The following is a 26740-nucleotide window of genomic DNA, read 5'->3' as shown; positions in this document are numbered from 1 at the left end:
CCCCTCCAGGGGCAGCCGCTGCACATTTGGGGATACTGAAAGGTTGCGGGTTTTTTTTCACGTTTCCGCAGTGTCATGATTTCCGCTTCCCTCCTTCAAAAAAGAAAAAAAAAGCAGCCCAGAGCCGAGCGCCCCGCAGCCCGCGGCCGCAGCCATGGAGGAGCCGGAGGCCAACGCGGAGCCTCCGCCGCCCGGGCTGCGCTCGCTGCTGCCGCCGCGGGAATTCCTGTGCTCCCGTAAGGGGCAGCTGCTGCTCGCCGAGTCGGTAAGGGCCGCGGGCGGGGCTGCGGGCGGGCGGCTGAGTGGGGATCGGCGCGCGGCGGGACGGGGCGGAGAGCGGCAACGGCGCTGCGGGCCGGCGGGGCTGGAAGGCCGGGGATGGCGGCCGGGCACAGCGCGTTCGGAAGCCAAAATACGGTTGAAAACGCCTGGTTTCGTTGCACGTACTTTAACCAGAAAGCCCGAGCCGTGCACCAGTACCGTGTGGGAGGGAAGGAGAATCCCCGCCTGGGCAGGGGGTATTTATGGATCAAACTGGAATTCGGGACGGGGAGCTGTGGGTCTCATGGCGCAGCCAGCGGCTCCTCAGGGAACGCCCCGACCGCTGCAGGGCCCACCGCCCCGTTCCTACAGCACCCGTGGCTGACAGAATCACACCTGGAAGATGGCAAAGCCCAGTTCCTCTTTGCTTATTGGCACGTACTTTTGTTACGTACTATAACTTTTCCTGGAATTCCCTATACAACCTCACAGCCAGTACATGACAACTTCCACAGAGCCCGGCTTTGTCACATCTCCAAATGATGAAATATTTGAGGAATACCACTGTGGTCATGGGATCACTCACCCTTCCATTGCCACAGGGAAGCGCTGGTTGATTATGCTTCCTCATAGTGATACACACCGCTCTGCCCTGGCACAAGGGGACTTATCCTCCAGCAGGGCTTCTGAGGGCCAGGCAGACTGGATGCAGTTCTGACCCATCCCAAAGCCACAGCCTGAGCCGACCCGGAGCCGCTCGCAGCCCCACAGACAGCACATCACCTCTGGGCAGCACAGAGGCAGCAGTAGTTTCTCTCCAGGCATCAGCTTGGCCAGAAGAAATCCCTGAAACCCACAGACCTCGGAATAAATCCAGCTGGCATACAGCTAAAGAAATATGGGGCCAAATATTTAAAGATGAGTCCTTGCTAAGTCTACCAAGTTTAAATGCATCTCAGCTTTAACTGCATATTTTTTGTCCGAATGTCTGATTCCTCTTTGTTGTTGGGTGCTGATGGTGGGTGGGGTTCTGTCTAAGTGCAGATTTTGAACAGCGTCTTTTATTCAGGGCTTCTCATTACTGTTACTGAATACATCATTATTATCCAGCAACTTGGCAAGTCACAAGAAGTGCACTTCATCTGTCAGCCTTTAAAGTCATGAAACCATCAGCATCCCCACATGGTAGATCAGAGGTTCTCTGTGCAGCTAAACAAATACCAAGTCATTTGTTTTTCCTCAACTTCAAAAAAAGCAACCACCATATTCTGAAAAATGTCTCCCACCGAAGCAAAGAAAGCAGCTTGCAAATACATCTTGGCTGGGGTGGAGGGTTCTACTTCTCCTTTTCAATCTGTGGCTGAAAGGGAACAAAAGTTGGCAAATTCCTTCAGCCCAGTGACCTCAGTGGCAGTGCGCCTGGTGGGAGTCAGTGCATTACACTGCTTTGTTTTGTCCAACACCGGGGCCGGCATCCCATCAGTTCAGCTGTCATAACTCACCACGCCTCAGTCAGTCTGCTATCGTTTAAGACAACGGCCACTCAACCATTCCTATTCCCTTATCTTGCCCGACTTGAGGTCCTGAAACACAGAGAGGACAAATCTGGACTTCCCTTGGGAAGCAAAGCCTTCAGCCTTGGCAGAATACTGATAAAGAAACTCCAGTAGCCCAGGACTGGCATGCTCGGGTTGAAGGCAGCTCTTTAAAAATGTCACAGCGAGGTACATTTTGCTGTGAAGTGAAAGTGGGTGTTCACAGTGCTGGCGTGTGGTTCTTCATGTCAGTGTGTACACAGCCCTGTGGGCCACCAGCGCTGGGCGTTCTGGCTCTTCCTCTGGAACAAGTTACGCTGCTGATGAAGCTGATTGCTGCTTGAAGCTTAATTATATTCTCAAGTTGTATTCGGAGAAGGAAGCTGTTTTGATCTTCCTATGAATTTTTTATTCCATGTGGGACAGCCAGGCCGCCCCCAAGCAGCAGTAACATCAAACACACACATACGCTTTGCCGTCTCTCCTGCTGCTGTTTACTCTTCTTCCCGTCTGGCTCCTCTGCTTTCTAATCATTGCTCTCTCTGACGAGTTCCTTTTTTTTCCCTCCCTTTTCCCCCTCTCCTTTCTATTCTTTTCTCGTGCCATTATTTCTTCCCTGTACTTTAAAACCCTTGCCTTCAGCTGGTCCTGTTCCCTAAAATCACTCAAGTTGCTGTTTTAAAGGCTGGCATACCATCCACGCTCTCCTCCTCCACCAAAACACTTTTTTAGTTCCTAATAAAACATGATATGAACATGAGGCTGTCCTGTGTAGCACAATGTAGATATCATTGTGCCTGTTCTTTTCTTCTTCTCCTGTCTGTCTTTTCTCATTTCAGTCTTCTCTGAACTGCACTTCACAACCAAAACCTCCCTGCTCTGCGCACAGCCTCCTTGAAGACCCCCATGTCCCCAGGGCTGCAGCCAGCCGGCCCCGCTGCTACATCGGGGCACCGAGAGCTTCGCCTGCACCAGGAGCACAATGGAGAAGGAACTGAACAGCAGAGACCACTAAGGCATTTCTCTCTGCCAGCAAACAGTAACAAAACACACTGCTGTCCAGAAGAGATCACCATTAGCCACTTCTAAAATATTTAAGCCAACCTGTTGTTCTCTGAGCAGCGCACATTTAGCCATCAGCAGTGAGAGGAGCACAGCAGGGTGTGTGTAGCTGTGCATAGTGATGTTAGCTGTTTCCTGGCATCCATGTCATCCCCATGGGCTGCACTGGGTTTGTTCTTTGTGCACAGGGGAGGCAAACGCCTTCACATATCCTTCCTGTGACCTCAGCACTGCTGCAGTCCTCCCTTACAGAGCACACTGCATTAACTGTTGGAGCTAGCTGTATTTTATACCTTAAATTGAAGGCTGGTTATATGATGCATAGCCTTCCCAGTGCCTGGCCAGCTTAAGAAGCCATGGAACACAACATCAAGTAATTGGTATATGGGAGAAAACTTGTTTTTTGAAATGCAATACCAAAGAAGTTCCTTTAAGAAGAACTAATTTTTAATTGCCATTTTTTTTGTTTCCATTATGTACGTTTCCATCCCTACAAAAAAAGGTGCTAAGGGAAAAAAAAGAAAAGAAAAAAAAAGCAATCAGGCCTAATTTTGATGGGACTTTTTATAACACCACTGCCAGTGGCTCCTGTTCTGCTGTTTGCTGAACTGGAACTCTCTGCATCCAAATATTGCTCCATGGCAAAGGCAGCCACAACCACACTGACCTCAGCAGCAGGAACAGCTCGGGCTCCTGAACTGCTCTCAAAAGATGCAACCCCAGGGGCAAAAGAAAACCCACCGTGTGAATACAAATTAATACAGCTGATAAAACATCACTCCCCCCATGTAAAATACATCAAATTAGTTCCCTCTGCTGTTTGAGAACTCTGGTAAGGCTGCAAAGAGTATGCAAGCAACAGGCAAATAACGGGATAAATATTAGCAGAACACAGCCCTGATGCAGAGCACCTTCTTACAACCTAACGAAACAAGAACAATGCACGAACCTTTAAGATAAATATAGTTTCTTACTAAAAATGTCACATCCTCTCAAGTTTCACCACCCAGTCCTAATGAATCAAAACAGTACACTCCAGTCACTGCCATCCTGGGCAAGAACTGACTACTAATTTAGAACAAAAACTTGTTAATTCCTTACATTAACAAATCACTTCAGCAGGACTGAACTGCTCATTTGCCCCTTACACATAAATGGGTTCTTTTGTGTATTTGAGGGCTGAGTGACTCTTACAGGAGCAATCTTACCTTTCAAGGGTAATATGGGTATTCATTGAGGTACAGGTGATGCTCTCACAGGAACACACAGAAGCAGCAATCAAAAAAAAAAAAAGAAAAAAAAAAGCTATAGTTCTGAAATTCACTGAAGGAAATATACCAATCATCTCAATTGGAACATTTACACTATTCAGGAGGACATATCTGCCTTCTAAGGTGCCATCTGGGGGAGAAGTATGTCTGTTTTTAAGATCAGATGAGCGAGAATGTGAGAAGCATCCCAATTTAGAATGAAAATCCTCCCAGTCCAGTCCTCAGACAGTGCCTACCGTTATGGCAACCAAAACCATCTCTGAGCACCTCAGGCTGAAACATACCTCCAAAAGGAAAGGCTGGATACAGCAGTCCAGGTGTAAGTTAGCACATAACTACAGCCACAGAAAGTGTTGAACAGCACAGTGCTCCAGTGCTGTCTGGTTCAGGTGAAAGTACATTTTCCTCGGTCATTTTTCCCATTGTAGAAATATTCTGAACCATAAAATACATATTAACGGTATTTCAATTGAATTCAACTTTTTCATCATTTTGTAGAGTTCGAAAAAATGATGGAGATAAATAGATCTACAGGGGGGAGCTATACTGTTACCATCTAAAGCAGTTGCCTACACTGAAAAACTGGAACTAGAGACAGAGAAACATAGAATAAGTCTTTTTTATCCATTAGCAGTAGATGTAATTTCTTCCAGTTCTAAGAAGGTTAGAAATGCTGAGTTACTTTGGGTATCTGAGCAATGATTTGCATTTCAAATGAGAACTGTCATGGCTGAGAGCTCAGTGCTTTGTTTGCTTGGCAAAGTTCCACTGCATTTTCAGAATTATGTTGTCAAGAGTTGTTTACAATCCAGAACAAATTATTGACTCAGATAGGAGAAAATCTACCAAGCTCTCTGGAAAGTCAATTGTACACACGCTGAAATAAATGACGTGACTTCAGATTTATTCCTCAGTGAACAAGAAAATTCATTTTGTGCAAAAAAAGTAGGAAGCAAGATATGCCATCATCAGCCCAATAACACTTCAAAGCTGCTCAGCTGTCTGAGGCTCTGCCATTCCATGCGAATAACAGTGTTTTCCTTTTACTCTAGGTGCTGTCATTTATCATCTTTATCTGCTATATTGCATCTTCAGCTTCCGCATTCATGATGGCACCACTCCTAGAATTTCTGCTGGCACTGTTTCTTTTTTTTGCCTATGCCTCTAAGCTTAATGAGAAGTTTAAAGGACTCTACTGGCCTTTGACAGTAAGTGAAATATGAAATATAACCACAGATTTAATTGCACGGGATAACTTCAGAAAAGGGACTATGCTGGAGTTCAGGCTGGCTGCTAATAGCTTTACCTCCTGATGAGATATTTGTCCATATTACCTTTCATTCAAAAGGTCCCAAAGCACTCTTTAAACTATGTTCTATGACATGCTATAGCTTTCAAGGTGTTGACACACAGCACTGTTTTGTTAGAGCACAGGATTTATGCCTGATTCTGGGCAAATGGTTTTCAGAAGCAGCCAACATCAGCCTAAGTCTGCCCAGTGCTGAGGTCTCAATGACACTGCTCCTCTTACACATAGCAAAAGTGAGGCAAACACTTGAGTGTTTTAAAAATCTCAGGTAAAAACTGTTCAGATGCAGATACTCACATGCATTTAGATACTCACATGCAGATGGACAACTACTCGTGTTGAGTGGGGATGTCCTGCTGCTCTTGCTGGCAGAGGGATGCTCACTCACAATTGCTGGCTGCTCTTCAGGACATTTTTCCATTTGCAGTTGCAGGTAATTACTGCTCAGTGACCACTGGATGTCTCTGCTGCTTCAAAAATGCAATATAAAGGAAGCATTAATCTAGCAGTACACATTCTTTGAAAGTAAAGAAATCACTGATGTAGTCAAATTGAGCTCTCTCTTTGGTACAGCTTTGCAGGAGTTTACCCTAGTGAGATCTGAATTAGTGCTCTCAATCAATAAAAATAGCATTAGGAAGGCCTTTGGTGGATAAAACAATAGTAGTGACTATGAGAGTCTGCCTGCTTTTCAGATGGTAATCTCAATCTCATCATAAAAAACTAAGAAAAAAAACACTTGTATGTTTATTTATTGTATCCATTACCACAATATACTCCAGCTGCAGAATGGAGGTAACTGACCTTGCTCTCACTCCAGACCAATCAAGTTTCTCATAGGATTTGTCTTCTGAGACAGTATCTTACCTGTCCACATGCCCCAAAAATGCAGAAGATCTGATTGTGAACAGAGGTCAAAGATACCATTCTTTCAGCTCACATGATTTACACATGCCCTACAAATCACAGTTCTTCCTTTATTGAACAGTTCACAGATAAGGCTGCTCCAGCACATCACTGCTTGTGTTGCAGGGCATGGCTCCTGCCCAGCAGAGCTGCACTCTCAGGAGCTAACGCCAAGATTTCAGTCATATTTCATATACAGGAGTATTTCTCAGATGAACAGTTCATTTGCTACAAAGTACCATGCTGTAGTCACCTTCCAGCATCAGGCAAGTCCAGTGACATAGCACTAAAGGCTTACAACTTCTCAAGTGATTCTCAGAGGATTATGTGTGTTGGAATTATGTGACTGATCTGATGCTGTCACACGGCTTATTTTACAGGATTTCCTGCGCTGTGTCACTGCTGCTGTTATTTACTTTGCCATTTCAATCGCTGCTGTCTCAAAATACAGTGATGGAGCATCCAAAGCAGCAGGAGTAAGTAGATGTCAGCTTTCCTCTTAAGTAGTTTGGTGAACTGCGTATGAACACACATCAGAAACAAATTTTGACCCTACTGCAAGTAGTAAACACTTCTTCAATTAAAAAGTGAAGAATTTGCCTAAAAAGCAGGGAAGAAATTGTCAGTTATTTAGGAAAACAGGTTCTGAATCAACAAATAGCTGTTCTTGTCCTAACACTGCTGCTCAAAGTTAATGGCATGACTTCGGGAAAACACTTATTCTGATCTGCAATTTCACTAACTGTGCCCAAAGGATAAAGCTCAACTTCCTGCAAAAAAACAAATGTAGCAAAAACAGCAGTAATAATACATGTAACTACTAAGAATGGTCCAAAATAAGTAATTTCACCTTCGTGCTTCAAATGCCTAATTTTGGTTGGATAAACTGAAACAAGAGCAGTCATCACTTTACCCTCTGGTAATATAGGCTGTCCAGGAGAGAGCCTTCACTATCAGCATTTTGTGTTCAGAAATAAGATACAGCTTCTGCAGTTGCAACTTGACTCTAGGCATCAATAATTTATGTATCATACCATTTGCATAAAGACATGACAAGCTAGGGAAGAACTACACCCAGTACTGCGAGCCACCGACCTTTACCAAGCAATCCCAAATCATACACAGTTTTAAATCTAAGATCTCATTGTAATTTGTCACTCGGTTGATTTGGTTTGTCATTGATAGACATGTTGTTAAGGATCACTTTAATTGTGCCATTTTAGGTGTTTGGATTTATAGCCACAATAGTGTACGCTGTCGATTTCTACATAACATTCAATGACCTGGTTACTTTTCTCAAGCAAGGCAGTTCTGAGTCCCCTGAAAGGCGCAAGTCAGAAGGTAGGTAAAATCCTTTTGGTCATACAAGCATGAAATGTGATTCTTCTCTATTTCACCCTTCGTGTGACAGTAGGAGCACTCAAACAGCAAGAGTTTCTATTCTCAGCTACCAACATTTGGTACTAAGTTTTCAACTAAATATTTGACTAAGCCAAATTATGAAGGTCCTCAGTACTAAACCAGAAGAACTGGGATTTTCATGATTTATTAAGATCCTCACAAGCCAAGCATTTGAGATGTAGTTTCTCAGAGTTGTGTGCCACCTAACTTTGAAAACCTCCTAAATCCAATGATAGAAGTTATTGTGCAGCACAGATTTTTGCGAAAGATGACTTAAAGGAACAGATCATAGGAAACAGACTGTTAAAAAAGATTAAAAACCATTCAGCCCCACAATCTGAAATGGCCTCAGAACAAGATCAGGTGATTAGGGTATAAAATTAGACTGAAGTTTGAGTCTTATTGGCCTGGAGATGGAGAGAGAAACTTTTGAACTTGCATACATGTAGTCACACAGCTGTGCTGGGGATGAGACCGTGAAGGAGCTCTGCCCTGCAGCACTGCTCCAGCACAAAACCACATTCATCCCGCGGCTCTCAACTACCAGGGACAGAATTCTCTTGCTTCTTGCAAGCTGCGTCTCATACTGGGGCAAGATGCATCTCTATATGCCCATAGGGATTTCTCAATGCCCCAGAGCTTCTGGCTTTCAGATCTGTTTAACTGGCAGTGCGTAACCACGACCCGCATCAAACAGCAATACTGCAGTACAGGAAGCACATTGTAAGCAGGCTTCCTCTTGGTGGTCACACCAACAGGAGTATATCTGCAACTTCTTTCATTTGAACTGTTGTCTACGTTGCTGTTGTCCAAGTGCCTCCCAGCAGCACTTTTGCCAACAAGTCCTTTGAAATGTCATTTCAAGCTGTATTAGCAGGTTAGTCAGAACTGGCACATTACAAACTCCTAAATACGCCAGATCCTCCGAAGCAGGCACCCACAGAGAAGCAGCAGCTCTCTCTCAGCAAGAGCTAAAGCCGCTCCAATTTCCAATTTGTTCTCATTATTGTGTTTTATTTGGTTTGTTTTAAATTTCAGACGAGGACTCCGATTCTGACTCAGACTGAAAAAACAAACACCAGCCGAGTGTGAAGGGAAGATAATCAAGCACTTTCCTCTCTGCTGAATGCACTGCCAATTGAAACATCTCTCTTACTTCAGCCTCAATATCATCTTTCCACTTCACAGTTCATGGAATCACCGAAGCATAGGGCAGTGATGTGACAAAGGAGACCATTCCCAATACCATTAAATGCTCTTTCAGAAATAAGGATTTACAATACAGAACTAAGGCTTCTACAGTTCTCAACCTGCTAGAGGTCTGCATCCAAACAACCCTTCGTTGTTCAGCATACAATGTGCAGAGTAAATGGGAACTTATTTAAAACTTATAGCAGAGCTTTTAACCTGCTTTCTTAATTCCAAGTCTTTAACACTTATAGCTTTAATACTTCTTGCTGTGCCAAAGAAAAGAGGCCCAGAATGCCTCTATTTCACTTATATTTTTCTTGATTAACTAACAATATTCATCTCAAGTCTAAGCATTCCACCATCTCAATCACATCAAGGCATAGATTATAGTTGGTTTCAGTACATCAGTATTTAACATTGGTACATCAGTATTTAACATATACGTCAGTATATAACAAGTGACAACTGGAAATGAGCAGCAAGCATAAATCTCAAAGTGTAACGGTGCCTCATCAGACATTGTCACTTTTTAAGCTGCCTGGATGGGGTCACGTTCTCATCTTCTGCAGTTTCACCACAGATACGTGGTAGAACAGAAGAGGAATCTTACCAGCCCCTTCCTGCCATTTTCGTGGAAGCCCTTGTACGTGTGCGTTTGCACATACAGGTAAGGAAGGCTTGCCAAACACCACCCAGCCACACTATGTGCCTATCAGAGCTTGCACATGTTTGCGTGCGAGGTATCACTGTCTGATCTCATGCTCTATCTTGCCAACATTGGTCCTCCAATGAGAAATAGCGCTGTAGTAGCTCTGCTGGGTCCACAAAACAGATGATTGTATCAAAAAATCTCAGGATACCTGGGCCCCCAGAGGGCAATTTCCTTCCCACTGTGAAGAGGTAAAAAAGCCAACCTCCAAACTAAAGAATGTCTGCACAAAATCCATTTTTTCAGCCTTCACCCTTGTGAAAGGACAAGATTTACTTTAATATTTTGGGGAAAAACCTGAATTTACAAGAACATGCTTTCAGGGATAGCACAACCTAACTTGCAAGCTGTGTGTCCACATGTAAGCACGTATTACTTGGAAACAGCATGGCATGCTTCTCATATATGGCATCAGGTATGTTTCAAAGAAACCTGTATGCATTAGAATAATTAATATAGCAGAACATGTTGCTTAAAAAAAAATAATCAAAATGAGAGCAGATGGTACTAACAATAAATGAAAACAGAGCTAAAATAGCAAAAGCAGATTTCATTTGGAACAAAATGACTGCTTGGGTTCCAATCCCCTGCTGGCAGCTGGCTGCTAACAGGCAAAAGCACGGTACCTGACAGTGAGCTGGTGCTTGGGAAGGCGCTGGCCAGATTTGGAGACGTCTACCAGGCGGCTTCTGCAACTCCTGTTCTCAGACCACTGAAGGAATAAAAGCAAACCAGACGTTTGCTTCCAAATGTGATAAATAATCTTTGCTTTTCTGAAAAGAGCTCGTTGGACCTTCTCTTGTTTGAAATCCTCCATTTCTTTCCTCTCTGTTGTCATGTTTTACTGACACTCATTGTGACATCAGGGGATCTGGGCTTTTTATATTCAATTGATTTGTATTTTTTTGTATTTTTTTTTTTAAGTGTACTGCATGCCACAGCCAGAAACCAGCACACGGTTAATATTTAGAAACCATGCTGGATTAAATCTCTTTTAATAGAAACGTTGGGTGTCTTTACTTAAACATCTCATCCTTGCTTCTGACCAGTGGGAATGACACTATTTCAGGCAACTCTGACACGAAGGACATTGCGTTGTGGGGATGCAGAGGACAGCACTGGCCGCCAATCACACGTGGTTACATATTTTGCAAGGAGAATCTTCATCCTTACTTAAACAAATAATAATAAATAACCAAGCATTAGTTTTAGCGTATTTAGTAGGCATCAGATATACACTGACCTTATTTGGCAAATAACAACACTGTAAAATAAGATTCCCCTTTGGGTTTACCCTTTGTAGACACACAGTCACTAGAAAAGCTCATTAAATTCACACATCAGAATACTCAAATCAACAGAAAAAGGCAACTTGCTCACTGGTTGCTTCAGGACTTCATCAGGCATGTGCTGAATTGCCTGTTCAGACAACTCAAGTATTTGATGATTTCATTTATTTCTAAGCAGTTAGCTCCCAGGGTCAAGCGGTTGCTTGATTCCAGCCATTTAAATAACAAGATCTATTCCCACGATTGAAATAAAATACATTTGGGTATTTTATGAACAGCATTTCAGAAAAGAAAATCCAATTAAAAATAATTCCTTTAAAGTCTGGTGGATGGCAGAGGTAGTCTGCCTGGTTTTTGTTTGGCTTGTTTTCTAGACTGTAAAGATGAAAAGCAGTGGGAGCACTGGTTTCTCTGTAACTCCAGACTCTTCACACAAGCCAGACGTTACACCTGTGGTGTGTAGTCTCATTTATTTTTGGTGTGCCAGCAGTATCATAACCAAACATGTCTCTTCGGTGACAACACTCATTCCAAACACAAAAGCATACAGGTTGATGTATGCCTTCATTACAACTAGAACTCAACAGTTTCCATTCTGAATAGCGAAACCTGGGAATTCAGAAGAGCCTACCCAACACCCTTCCAATTCAGAGGCTCTGCTGTCCTTTGCACACACTGTACGTTACTCCACTTCAGGCTGCTTTTCACCTACGTTCTTCAAAGTCCTGAAAGGATTACATTTCCAATTAGCAAGATAATTTCCAAGGTACTACTAAGCGATACATCTCAGCCCACGTGGTATTTGAGAAGCATGCTTTCACCAGCCTGGGGTGCTTAAAAGCAGATGGCTATTTAATGCTTGGCATAGCAAGCAGATGTTTTTAATTCATTATGCTTTTGTTCACTGTGCAATTTTCTGAGCCCATATTTTACAGCTGCATCTTCCCCTGCTAGGAAAACAGCGCTCTGCATCAGGAAGTGAGTTATGTACGTGCAACCAGATACTGGTAATGCACGTTTTTGACACCTACACTTCTAAAATGAGTAAATAAAACAAGGCATCCATATTGCTCATAGGCTCAGATAAACCTTCTAACAGGTAGCTTATAACATTGACTTTGGAGAGATTAAAAAAGTGACTTCAATCAGGATACAAACTATCCCCTAAAAGCAAAGACAAGGTACACTCCAGCTTATATTTTTACATATGATTCACCTAGCAAGCCTTGGAACTCTTTTTGAGCTTATGTCAAGGAAGCACAAGAAATTTACTTAAGCATGGAGAATATGAGCCTTCTTACCAGATACCTGGGACTCCTTTTTATGAGGAGTACTGATTTAAAAGTCAGAATGCAAACACCTCTTGCTTTTTCTAAATAAACAGAACTGTTAAAAAAAAATAAAGCACACCCACCTGCACTGCATCACAGATCAGAAGATGGAATGTGGACTGGAAGATGTCGCAGTACTCTGAATGCTTTGTAAAACTTAGAAGGTAAAACAAAAAGATTACATACATTCAGAAAACTTGATTTTTCCACCTATTACCTTGAAAAAGAGAACAGTGATGCCAACATTCATTCTGATATGATTGTCCATCATATTTTGTTAGCCCAATCCACTACATTCATTAAATAGGAAATCAATCATAGTCTTCCCAGGAGAATAAAGTCAGTCTTCAGTGTTTAAAAGACAGACAAAATAAACATGCTATGTTCTATTCCACAGCTGACAAAGCTTCTCTTCACCAGGGAACACCATGCCAGCAGCAACACGCCATTACATCCAGCACTAACCATTTGGTTTCTTGAACAGCATCAGTTACATTAAGGTCTGATCTCTGTGAGTCCAACAGATGCACCACCACTTGTTAAAACCTACCGCTGCCGACCACTCTACACAGGCAAAACGAACCAGCCTGTCTTGGTGAAGAGATGCACAAGCACATGTCCATCTATAGCGAATCCTTCCACAAAAGCTCACTGACCACACCCCAACTAATGTCACACCCCCCCACAAACACACCTTATCCTCCTTTGCAGACTTTCAAGCACGCAATACACATTCCAACAACACTCACTCAGCCACCTATGCACCAAAGCTATGTGAATACTCAAAATACAGGTCACCCCAAGGTAAGATACACAACCTTCAGCCCAGGACATGGCAGAGCTCTACCCACTCACTGCGCATTTCAGTCCTCAAATCCCTTCTCAGTCCACAGCACCACGCTGCAAACCCAAAATACAATGTTTTGTTGTTGCAGTGTGCCACAGAAACCTCCAGAGCCACAGAAACCTCAGGCAGAAGCCTTCTGTTCAGCTGTTGATTTAACTCTATGACATTGTCTTGCACAGAAAATGCATTTAGCAACCGCAGTTGCTGGATAATCAACTAATCAACCATAACACTGAGTTTATATATTGCCTTTACAGATGAAGACAGTGTTTTAGTACTTTAATACGTCCATTTATTAAACAGGAAGTCCTTCACAAATGATTTCATACTATATTGATCAAAGTAAGTGTTAGAAAACTACAATTTTCCCTACATACAAAAATACAGACTTTAAACACTATGAAGACATAATCAGAAGAGTACCATGAAAATCCACAGAGCTCAAATCTTCAAATATCAGAAGGAAAAATGACAGACATCTAAATTAAAAATGTACAAGAAGTAACGTGCCCATATACAAAAGACTGGAAAAGTAAAATGACATTTTAAACTGATAAATACACCATTTAAATTATGCTAGATCGTATGGATTTTTAAAATAAGGACTGCTGTATTCCAAGATGATTCTCCAACTTGTGTTTTTGTTTAGCTTTAAATCAACAGAAAACAAGGGCACAACATATTGAGAAACCATTATGGGTATAAAAAAAACAAGTTAGGGGTTGTGTTTTCTTGTACAGTTGCCTTTGAAATTGTTCAAGCATTAACAGCATGATATTCACAAACAGAGCTGGAAGATGCTATGCTTACACATGTAAGCTACTGCTGTTAATACTGACAAGAGTGATCACAGCCAGTTGGTACTTCTACAGGCAGCACTGATTTTATCAGCTGGCCTGTGTGCTATCTAATTCAAAGCACTAAAAATACTTACCAAATACCGTGAGATTGCTTCAAGGCTGTACATGGGCTTTATACAAACATTTGTTAGCTTGTGAGATTCTTCAAATCCTTGAATCAGAACATGCTTTTGGTGATAAATGGATCCCTGATCCTGCAGTCTCCTAAGTCAATGGGGAATTTTGCCTGAATAAGGACAATAGAGCCAGGTTCTGCATTTGCAGCAGCATATATAGAACACTTAAGAGATTTTCCTTGGCAACACATTACAATTTTTTGTATTTCAAAAGCAAAACACCAAGGGTATTACATAGCAGAAGCATACTCAGAAGGAAAACTGCACCCCCTTTGCTCAGCCCAAAGATGGAACTCTAACCCGCTACCTTTGACTGATACTCCTGAGCTGTTCACAACTACAAGTCTGTCAGTATAGGAACTATATCCGAGGGACAAGTCTTACATCCAGGCCCAGATGTTCCTTCCTCAGGCACCATTAAGCATACATATAGCTACTGTTAGGAATGTTTAGTTTGCATCTACTGTGTTTCTCTAGAGGAGCCCAAATTAGCACCAAGGACACAGAGATCCCACAATGAGCACTTCTTTACACACGTGTCAAGGAAACAGAGCTGAAATACCTTCACTTCAGCAATGTGCATCAACTTCATCTTTCAGGTAGCACTTGAAGGCAGAGCAGGGCAAAAAATGAGACAATCTTCTGATTCGCCATGAGAAGAAATTCGCTACGCAGCACACAGAGATAAGACAATGACTAGTAGCAATAAAACTGTTTTAGCAGAAACAAAGCACAACAAAACCAGAGATATAATAGGGACTCACATTACAAAAATAGTGTTTACTGGTTTAATAAATTTACATCTCAGTTGCTGTGAATGACAGGCGTTGTACCACACATGGAAGGCACCCTAGGTGAAGCAGTATTTCGGTATTTGTTTACAATTCTGTGAAAAGACGTACAAAGTGTCAACTTTCAAATCATAACTGAGCAAATAAATTGAAGACTGAGAAATAAATACATAGTTTACTATTTTAGTGTGGGTTCCTGAACCCTTACAAACTTCAACATATACAAATAGTTTCAAAATGACACTAACACGAAGAGGAGTCTAGACAGATAAAATGATTAGCGAAGTCATTTGTTATGTCAAAACTGTTGTATCTTAAGTACTGAAATCATTTCAAATGCAATTGATTGGCCACAATATGCAAGTCACAATATCTTCTTACTCTAGAACTGTGACATGAGTTAAAGCTGGATGAACTGTAGTGCTAAGATACACTCTCCCTCTGCAATAACCCAACAGGTAGAAACCGGTAAACATTTGAGATTAAAGTATAAACAGTAGAAAATGAAGGTAGCAGTTGTTGTAATAGAAGGGTGCTAGCCAGAACCGCTTTAACCTGTAGACATCTGGATAAATTGCTCAAAGTACCCTGACTGTAATCCTTTGGGATTAAAAGGTTACCAAAAGTGATAAATCAGCCTAGTTAATAGAAGGTATTTTCTTTCAAATACATGAAGGTTTTAACTAAATCTGTCTATTGAGACATTTGTCCAAGGCAAAACAAACACAATACCCTGAAATTTCCCATACTCTAGACAACAGTCCTTGACAGTCAGAAGAGGCAGACAGCCGTATTTCATTCTGTTACTCACATCCAGATGTTACTAAAATAGCTGCAGGGACCAGCCCTGGTCAGAAACAAGAGAGAAAGATTCTCCGTTAGTAAGATCTGGCTATTGCTTTTTGAAAGGCTCTGATGTCCTCCTCCTGAACTTATGAAGATAGCTTGCATATCCTTCCATATAGGCTAACTGGCTTTTTATAACTTCTACCCATGAAGACCACAGTATACAGATAAAACCTTCATAGTAAACTCAAAGCTCTGTTATAAATACGTCAATCAAGGTAACTATGTATATTGCATATAAAATTAAATATCTTCTGTTTGCCAAGCATAATTTAAAAAAGGAATATCTGTGGCTAATTATAAAAAAAAATATTTATTAACCCACAGAGATTAAAAGGCAATTTCACTAAGTCATCCACCCAGCACATTTTTAAAAGAGTTGTACTGGGATTCTGGATAGGTAACTTCACCTCATCACATCCTTGTGATAAATAGACTGCTTTTACTTCCAGGCATATATAAGAACAATTCTTAAAGCTGAATATTCCCAACAGAAAATTTGATTGTGTTGTATATTCTAAATTAAAGGCTTCCATAAATCACAGTGTAAGCAGTTTTTTTTTTTTTTAAGAAAGATTAGAATATAAATGGTTAAATTATAGACAGATCTTAAAAAGACAATGCAAAAATAAGATCAAAACAACAAAGGAACCTTCTCAGGCTGGGCAGTACTCCTCTGGCTCTATCAAACATTGATTTACATAAGTGGCTAAAAGGGAAAATATCAGGAAAAACTCAGAGATTTCCTGAATATTTGTATGAATTCGTTTTTAATCAACTCCTGCTGTTAAAATAAAGCTAGAATTTTTTTTTTCAGAAAGTGTTGGAGGCAAAAAGCAGAACATTCTGCTGGGTTTTGTACCCATTTCAGTTTCATAGAGAACGATTACTCTCATTGCCATTAAGATTCAATTACCTATCTATACCTGCACATTCTTTTTGATCTTTGTTGGCTATAAGGCCCTCCAAACAATCCATCATATTTTATCTCATAAACAACAAAATCAAAGTCCCAGGTTCAGGAATGCTACACGACAGCTTTGCTCGTCTCAGTGGGTTTAGGCAGAAATCCCAGCCTGAAAGAATGCCTTCCTCCAGGTACAGAGAGCCTCCTGATGTAAGCTCCCAGGGGTCCTGCAGCCCACTGTGAACCAAGTGCTACACTTCAGCTGAGCATGTTCTTAGATAATCACATTGATTTGCCAACATACCTCAGGTTTTAAGGCACACCATTAACAATGTTGGTGTCAGATCTCTCCTACCATACTGTATGGCCAGCATGGCCCTGGAATTAGGAAGAGAAGAACACTTCTAAGCCTACTTTTTTTTTTTTTTTTTAACTAAGTCAAAATGTCTTCATCTCCACGAAGATGTGAGGAAGACATCTTTCCTTCTGCAGTAGGGCATTATTCATGTTCATACTTCATTTTCAAAGCACCAGGTAACTGAACATCAAGTTTGGTTTTCTCTCTTCTTCTGACCCTTTACTACATCCCAAATTCACAGTTGTGCCTAATTTTTCATCTACATGAACTCAGGATGTTTGGCTCCAGAGCTTTCAGCATAAGACTATACTGATTTTCGCATACAAAACTGTTTAGTATCTCATCAGAGTAGGAGGGAGCACATTATTTTCTACCCAATTTGAATTGCTACTAAAATGGAGAGGTTTATGCCCCATAAACACTCCCCCATCCTAAAAAAAAGAAAAAAAAAAGAAAAAAAAAAGAACCTACTCAAGTAGGAATGCTTACAAATACATCACAGGACAAGAAAATAGCAGATTTAGAACAAGGACTGAAGAAGGGGGGGAAAGGTTGCATTAATAAAGCCATATATTATATAAGCATTTGCTGTACCTGCATGTTCCCCAAACAGCACAAAGATGGCAAATGTCAGATTTCTTTGGGGTCCTGGTAGTTTATGGAAAACTGAAGGTTAACTCAATTATTAACAGTCCTCACACCGGTTGTAGCAGATCAATTCTCCTGGTGTGGTTCATAGCACTTTAAGAAACAGCAAGTCTGCTGCATTAAGAAAGGGCAACCACCATCTAGCACAACATAATTCATGGGGGAAAAAGAAATAGATAATTAACAAATTGGATTTTTCCTCACTTTTCCACTCTTCTTTCTAGAATTAACAGTGAAATATGAACAAATACATTAAAACAATTTAGGCAGTATCATGAGATGCACAAGGAATCACATGATGAAGCCTACAGAGAAGCACCCCACGCTACTGATTTTATTTAAATTCACACCTAAGAGACACAACAGAAGACAACAAGCTGTTTCCAAGGCACAGCTCATTGCTGATGCCATACTTCTGAATACAAAGCCAATGATGGACAGTACAGACTGAGATGTAGGCATCAAATGTCAAGGATCAGCACCTTGTCTCTCAGAAAAGGCAGAGGTAGATGGTAGATGATGCTAATAATAACCTCTGAGCATATGGCTCCTTATAGGAAACTTAGGAAGAAACACGAGCAGTATTATGCTGGATGGCTTTCAAAGTCCACAGGGGAAAAGGAAAAAAATAAAAAATAAAAATAAAAATCCCCCAGCAGATCCATCCCCAAACATCATAACCTATCACAGATGGGAAGAGTACCGTACTTAAGCAGGACAAGGAACACACTATTCTTATCTTCTTCAGATTGAAGCAGTCACTATACATACCAAGGCAGAACGGTTAACAAAAACTAGATATAAAACAAGACAGATGAGGCATGAATTTACAAAATGAAAGGACCAAGCAGAGGGTAAGAAGGAATCAACTTTACTAAGAAGCAATTAAGCTGCCAAATCATTCTTAATTATTGTTTAAGAACCCTACTTCTATAGCAGGCAGTTTGCATATCATCAAGAGAACACATGAGAAATCTCAACTAAGGCTGCCCAAACTGAACAGAGCATTAACAGGAAAACACCTATTCTTACAACACCATACAACAGTTACGCCGTTGCTCCAATCATTTCTCATTAACTGATCTTTCAATGCCTGTGCATAGCATGCAACATTTACCCTCATTTCTACATGTAGAAATACACGGTGATGGCAAATCTGAGGGCTCAGTTTTGACTTAAGAGGATTAATCAGAATGCCATTACCATTTCAAGCATCCTATTCCCACAAGATTCATCTGTTTAGCTTTCATTTTGTTTTATTTACAGTGGTTTTTGGATCCCTTTGTAGAGCTAAACAGCGCACTTGAAACTAAAGAAAGCCAGCAAGTCTAGCTGGCTGGCTGAAGTAACTTAGTGCCACTTTTCTCATCAGATTTCAAAAAAGCAAATCAAAAAACCTTTCTGACTCATTTTCTTCTGTAGCAGATTTCCTTTTTTTTTTTTCTTTTTTTTTTTTAATTCTCCTCTTTTATGGCTGCAGTTTTGATAACAATCTTAACAAAAGATTATCGCTTCTTCAATACACCACATGAAATTGTAGAGGGGGTGGAATTAAGAATGCTTACGTTAAATGAACTCAGTGTTTTGATTTTAGTTGTCTCATAGCTACTTTACTTCCCTTTTCTATAATCCAGATAGTAAATAATGTCTCTGTAGAGTAATAAATGCTTAACTTATATTTTAAGAAAGTATATACTGTACAATACTAAAATCATCTTTGGTCCCCAAAGTAAGGAAATTACAAATTTACATTTGTCTTCCTGTTTACAAAGTGTATCAGATAGTAGTTCTTTTAAAAAATTTTAAAAATCATATTCTCTTTGAATTCTACCCTGAAAGCTGTGCTAAGCTCAAGTCATGAGTGCTGTAAGTAATAAATATTGTTCTCAACTCAGGAAAACTTATTTACTGTGTAAAAGCACTCAAAGTCATACAGGTATACTACGCTATAAGATGAAGTATTATACAATATTAGAAATATAACTATCATTCATACTAAGTAAGCATTTGTCATTCCAGCTAAAGATAATAAGCTTTTTGCGATCTCACTCCAGAAAAGGCCCTGCGAAGTTATCCCTTGTCCAGGTAAGGAAAGATGTATGGATTTGAAAGATACCAAATTCATAAACTTGCAGGTGCACAAATCCTCCCATACATACCTCTGAGAAATCAGAGAACCAGAATCATCCCAGGGACTACAGAAGAGGAACAGGGCGCTCTCCTTCATACACACCATTGCAGTTGTTTCATTAACCAGCGTCAGGATATACTCATAATGAAAAGCCTATGCTTACCCTAACTTCTTCCCTAACACCAAACTTCTGTTGACTTCAGATGTGAGCACCATTCCAAAAGTATCCATCTTCTGCAGAACAAGACTCTATATTTTAGTAAGGCTTTTTCATTTCATTTTTTTTTAATAATGTTTATGCAAACTGCTTTAATGTCTGTTTACAACTCCAGTCTAGATATGTCTGTGCCACTTTCAAGTGGAGTGCTGAAAAATGGAAGGGCTAAACCAACTATACTGACTTCAAGAAACTTATTTCATGCTGCATTGAACGTGGAATTGTCATTTACATTTCATAAAACACCCATTAATCCTGGTGAGACTCCACCTTAATAAAGTCTATGCTCTAAGCCCAGCAACAGAGGTTCACTTCTATGGTCTAATCTTTTTTCAAACTGACATTACCTTTGGTGCTAACTTTCAACAAAGTATAATAAAACATTAATACAGTATCTGGAAAACCATTACTAGTCTAGAAAGGCAAGTTTTCTTTAATCTCATTAATAACTCTTAATTTTAAGCGAAAATGCACCATAGACATAAAACTTGTGAAAAATGAAAATATGTTGGTTTTGTTACCAGTTTTCCACATGTCAGTGTAACTCCATTGCTTGATCCAAGAATTGCAATGTAAGGTTCAAATCTGGAACACCCTCTGTTGCTTCTAGTATTAAGGAAGCCCAAGCACTTGTGCTGACTTTCCTGTTTGGTATGACATAGTTATATGCATTTAGAAGTCACCTGTCTGCAGTGTATTGCCTTTTGTTCTGAAGCTAACTGCACTAAATCACTTACGAGTACAGCTAAACAAGATTAATACAAAAAGTGTTCAAGTCTGGTGCCAAATAATGGATTACACAGATAAAAAAACACCGATCATTAAAGAAGAAAAGTATTGAGATATTTAACTGATTACTGCAGAATTCAAGTTTTGATTAGAGAAAACACCTTTATCTTATCTTAATCACAAGTAAAATTAAAATAAGAAAACTTCAATTAAGTAAAACCATTCCTAAACAAAGAAATATTAGAAAAAATGTTTGCAGACATATCCAATCGAAGTTTTACCTACTACCAGCAGTTTAATTTTAGATGAAACAAATAACCCTCTATACAAGAAGCGTCTCAGATGAATCACAGTATTGCAATCTTAGAAACACCTTATATCATAAATTTTTGCTAGTTACTGCTTACCCTAGGCTTCTCAGAAAGGTTGAACCTTAAAAGAAAAAAGAAAAAAGGCATGACTGGAATGCAGGTTTACCAGATGACAATTCATCCTCTCTCTCTCCTTTAGTACTGTGCCTCTCAGCCTCCTCTTTCTCCGCCCTGCCTCCCAAGCTTCCTCCACCATTTTGGAATGAAAAACAGCATATATCCAACATCAGCAGAAAGTTCACGTACTTGCACTGGATACATTATGGTGACCATTCAATAAAATATACTAATCTTGCACAAGTTCTGATACAAGCAAGGTCAGGCACGAACTGCATGTGACGATTCATGAATAATCCAAAGGATAACTGCCTCAGCATCAAATCAACAACCAGAAGAGATAGAAAAGACTTTCATGTGGCAGCTAGGTGAATGAAACAACAATGAAACAGCATGCGATCTTGCAGGTGAGAACTGAATTGCACTGCCAAGGATGCACAAGGAAGGATACAGAGCGTTGTTGGACACGATACATGTTTAAAGTTATTGCTACTTGCTCCTCACTTCCTTTTCATGTGTATTATATCTGCTCCTGGTGGATTTCTTTCTTATATTAAACAAACAAGATAGCACTGGTCTTAGTGTTTATGACAGATGAAGAAACAGTGGCAGAACATGTATATTCAGAGGTTGCTCTTAGAAAAGGAAAGAGAAGTTCTGTGCAGTTAATCCAAAACAATAACATACTTCAGAACATATATATAATATATTATACATAATATATACAATATATGTATATATATGTGGATGTCTTGAAAGGATCTTGCTTTCAAATGGCCAACATTTACTGCTTTCATGAGAACAGCTTCTGACGTGATGCTTCTCTGTACATATCTGGGCTGGACATTCTTTGCCACTATCTGATTTTCCTTTTCTTCCTTAAATAAAGAAAAAACACTTTATCCTGTGAGCAAGTTTAGCACTTCTCTTTTCCCTTTGCAGTCCCATCTAGATGTTGCTTTCATGCATCCAGACGCTGAATCTCCGGGCGATGATCTACTTCTCTGGATTCTGTCCGAGCACGTATGTAATCGCTGGTCTGCCGACTGTTTTGTTGTCTGCTGTTCATCCACCACTTCTTAATAGCTAAATATGTGTTCACAGCATACACTGCCATTGCCAAGAAACCAAATATCTACAAGAAGTAGAAAGACAATTTTTGAAAACAAGAATAGTAGTTTCATAACATTCCTGAGAGGTTTAGTTTTCTGCTTTACTTGCACTGATAGATTACCACAGCCTATACAACTGATGTTGTTCTTCTTCAATGAACTAGAGTATTTGTGAAAGCTACTAAGATCAATGATCCAAGAAAACTAAGTTCTTCGTCTACAAACACAACAATTACATCTTGCAATGCAACTTCACTGGAAGAACCTCTTGTAAGAATATAGCTCTTCATCCAAACAGTTCATTCATTCCTCAGGATGCGTATGAAGGTGAACAAATGACAAGAGAAGAGATGGCCAGTCTAGACTACCAGCCTAGAGGAGTTGATTTGCAGGTCTAGGTGTTTCTGCAGAATTTGTGCGGTTTTTGGTGTCTAGGTTTGTAAAAACAAGCTTGCCAGCTCAAGGACAAAGTTCATTTGCTTGACTTTATTGTTTTAGATTCTAAAATCTTTAAGTACCACTATACTCCATCCACAAAAATTGATCTGTCGTGAGCAAGAAGAATTCAAGAAGATTATGGATAAGAAGCTCTAATTTGTTAAGAATTTTTGACTATACCTTTTCTGTAAACTCACAATATAGAGTTTTATCACCTCATCTTGGTATAGAGAAAGAAGCAATACTAATAAAACTGGTAAAGTATTCTCAGCAAGCTGTTTTCCTGTTTGGTCATGCCCCAAGACTTGAGACTTAATTCAAATGAAATCAACATTCTTAATACCAAAATTACTGCATAACTAACTGTAAAATTAGAAGCAAATTGGGAAGACAAAGGTAACAGAAATATCCCAAGAACACAACTAAGAGATTATTCTTGGTTTTAATAGCCTCTTAAGCAGCGCATAAAAAGAATTTTGAATTCTTACCACAGCAGCAATTTCTGCTCCAGTTTTATGGTTTAAAGCAGCAAGTACTACAGAGGCAATGAAGAAGAAGAAAGTGCTGAGTCCAGTGTTGACCAGATCCTAAAAAATAATAACAATCCTTCAGCATTATTAAACAATAACAGTTCACTTGTTTTTATTAGAACCGATGAAACAGGAAAACGTTAGAACAAAAGTTATAGTAATACTTTCCCACTTCCTATGTAGTTTATCACACGTAAAAGATGACAGATTATTACACAGGAAATGTAGTACGTGTGCACATTACTATTTGAATTCTATTCACACACTAAGTATAAATAAGGCACCAGTGTAAGTTCTGGATGTTTTATCTCAATGTCTGCTGGGATTATTAAGAATCAACTGTCATATAAGCAATGGGTAAAGCTGTTCCATCTCAGCTGACACTGAAGTAATTTGAATCTCCAGCATTAACACTCCCCTGCTCTCTTTCACATTACAACTCTCCATGCACTGCCTACATAACACTCATGAGTTTTACTGCAAGTTCTTCGAGGCCTTATCTGTACAACAGCACACACCCTGCAGCCCCTCTATGAAGAACAGCTGCCTGCATTGTATGAACACACAGGTTTATGCATATCTATCACACAGGATTGATATTTCAAGTAGACACTCCAAAACACATGCACAGCAACACCCCAGAGCACCTTGGTTCAGAGAAAATTCTTGCTTTGTTTTAAGCACCAAAGAAATCTAAGTAGCATGCAGTTCAGATACACGTGTCACTTGCAGTTCAGATAATCAGGCCTCACAAAAATCAAAGGTCATTAACATATCACTGGGACATAAGTAAATTCCAAATGTCAAGCTATTAGCACAAAAATAAGTACATCAATACAAGACAAATCAGGAGCATGGACTTCAAGATAATAGAAGAAACAAAATGCCAGGTTTGTTAGGGAATATCTGTTTAGTATGTTATTCTGAGCATTCTTTTGCATTTTATTTAAATAAATATTTGATACTTATTTACATGGCACTTTTTTTTGTACACTAAACAGCCATAGGAAATAACAGACTACCATGGTAACTGAAAGAACGGAGGAAGTCAGGGCTCAGGTAGGTCTGTGCAGGAAGCAGAGAATGGCAGCTCAACAGAAATATCCTGAAGGAACCTGAAATCAGCGAGAGGTGAATACTGTCTCAGCTAAAAGGGATGGAAAGAAAACCTGTATTCAAATTTGCTGTACAACTTACACTGAGACACAGAAAAGGAAAAGTCTAAAAGACTAAACATGTCAACCCCAACATTTAAAAAAACCCACCAAACTCATTGCCACTATTTAATTAAAACTAAAAAGCAAATTTACTCTACATGACTCTTACACATAAACCAGCTCACTTCTCCTTTCTGCTCCATACACCAAAGAATTTTTAATTCATTTATAAAAGTACACCTTAAAGTACTGTAAGGAGGTACGCTTAGAAAATTGAAGATAAACATAATCTTTATCCTATAACTAGGTTCTGGATATGTAACACAAAAACTCTGGACAGTCCACTGTCATCCAGCCACCCTAAGAAAAGCTTCCATGTACAGGGAAGAAAAAAGTGGCTAAAACTGCCAACATCTGATTCTGTAGCCATCATTTGAGAATGTTTTAGTAATTGTGAAAACGGAATCTGGTGCTGTGCTGATCACAGGGAAAATGATCCATTTGAGGGCAGTGACTCAGTCACAGCTGGTTGTCAAAATTAAGCATACCTGAGGATAAACTGTGCAAGTTATCACTGTGGACCAATCCTCATCTAAAAGGGAGACTTGGCCTTTCTGTGAGACCTCTACTGCTCCTCACTGTTTCTAACCACGTATTCAGATTTCATGAGCCCAGGGAGGCTGTCTTAGCAGGAAGGAAACATAAGGAAGTTGTGAGTCCCTAAAAAACAATTACCATTTTTTCACCTGCTAGTGCATAACTAAAAGACAGATACTTTATATTTCTGTTCAAGCTCAGTGAGATAAATACTATCTCGTATATAACACCAACAAAATTGGTATTTTACTTAATAGTTACTGCTGTTCTAATGATACAATTCCTTGTCCAACAGAAAATAAAATTAAAGATATAAAGAAATTAGAAAAGAAATTACATTCTACTATTTCTCCAAGTATTCCCCTCGCCAACTTGGAGTTTATCAGATCTACCCGCGCTTCTGAAGTCTCCAAGAAGAGCTTCTGTTCTCACCCGCACAAATCTTTTCTCAATATATTAGCTAACAAATAGCATTAAACATTTTCATCAAGTCTCCAGAGTAAATCTGTAAACCACCAAGGATGCTGAAAGTAAATACGGAGGAAAGGGCATCCACACCGATGATGCCCTCGAATTAAGGGAGAATTTTACAACCAACAGGTATGACCTACAGAACAGAGACAAGATCCTGGGAGAAATAACTAAGAACTTCAGAATTACAGTAGGTAAGCATCTCGACATGTGATGCCATGACCAAAAAAGATGAAAAAGCACTTCAACATTCCACTGGACATATGGATACAATAGGTGCAAGGTGGTTATATCATCCTTGTAAGGGACATTGGAATGCTGCATTCTGGTCTGGTATCCACATTTTTAAAATTATGTTGAAAATTGGACACAGTGAAGAAAAGAGCCACAGAAGCTACTTGAAAGGAAGATAACATTTCTCACACTACAAATCAAAGAACCTAAACTGCACTGGATACAAAAAACATCGAGCTGCATGCATGAAGACTCCTGAGTTTGGGTAATCACAAAACAGTAGCTGTTCCGAAATTTCAGCATGGAAAACCACACCAAAGATAACAGGATAACAAAATCAGCAGCTGAACAGTTAAGAACGAAGACATATTCAAATTTACTTCTATTGGTAAGGCAGGTAACATCAGAACAAACAAACCAAAGCTGTGTCCCTTCCTGGTTCTTATAATCCAAGACTGCATTTTTTTGTCCAGACATTTTTTTATTTCCACAGTACCACACTCACATTTGTGCTTACGAAGGACCTAATAGTTCAAATCTAAAGACTTCATTCCATCCTATGGTTCTGATACATCCATTTCTACATTTTCCATCTTCATTGTTTAGGTCAAAATCTTTTAATAGGCTTATCTCTTAAAAAGCTAAAACTAACACAACCTTTCACGTCCACAAATCAGACTGTATGGAGCTTAAGGAGCAATGACAACAGTAGCACTGTCATACAGATACATAATAGTAAAATCACAAATGCATGCATCAGTGGAGGCATTTAATCCCAAATTTGGTACATACTACTTAGACAAGAAAATAACCTATGGTGGTTTTGGAAGAAGTCAGAGCAGAAACAAAGGAGAATGAGCTCCATCAGAAATTCAAGAAGCAGAGGACACTCCCTAAAGTAACGTAGCTTTTCTCCACATACGAGAAAACGAATAGTCTTGACAATAAGATTAAGCTAATTGAAAAAAGATGAGTCCTTTCAAATCTGGCCATGATACAGCTGAAGTTCTTACTATTATATTTATAGACAAAGTAAAAACCACATCACACAGATAAAA

At 39.9% G+C, this 26740-nt stretch overlaps 2 protein-coding genes across 2 annotated transcripts in view; one reads left to right on the top strand and one right to left on the bottom strand.

The window, feature by feature from the left end:
- Nucleotides 1-120: 120 nt before the first annotated feature.
- Nucleotides 121-10649, top strand: CMTM3 (CKLF like MARVEL transmembrane domain containing 3). The gene is made up of 5 exons (NM_001001778.3): nt 121-265; nt 5182-5337; nt 6725-6820; nt 7568-7685; nt 8784-10649. Exons 1-5 carry the CDS (start codon nt 155-157, stop codon nt 8810-8812), a joined length of 510 nt encoding a protein of 169 aa, NP_001001778.3. The 5' UTR covers nt 121-154; the 3' UTR covers nt 8813-10649.
- Nucleotides 10650-13381: 2732 nt separating this feature from the next.
- CMTM4 (CKLF like MARVEL transmembrane domain containing 4) overlaps nt 13382-26740 on the bottom strand; it is a 35687-nt gene continuing 22328 nt past the window's right edge. Inside the window, exons 3-4 of the mRNA XM_046899662.1 lie at nt 23182-23280; nt 13382-22278 (exon numbers count right to left, since the gene is read on the bottom strand). Of these exons, the coding sequence (XP_046755618.1) occupies nt 22105-22278; nt 23182-23280 (273 nt within the window). The 3' untranslated portion in view covers nt 13382-22104. The remainder of the gene's footprint in view (nt 22279-23181; nt 23281-26740) is intronic.

Source organism: Gallus gallus, chromosome 11 (assembly GCF_016699485.2).
Source record: "Gallus gallus isolate bGalGal1 chromosome 11, bGalGal1.mat.broiler.GRCg7b, whole genome shotgun sequence".
Taxonomy (NCBI): domain Eukaryota; kingdom Metazoa; phylum Chordata; class Aves; order Galliformes; family Phasianidae; genus Gallus; species Gallus gallus.
This window is presented reverse-complemented; position numbering and strand designations above follow the sequence as displayed.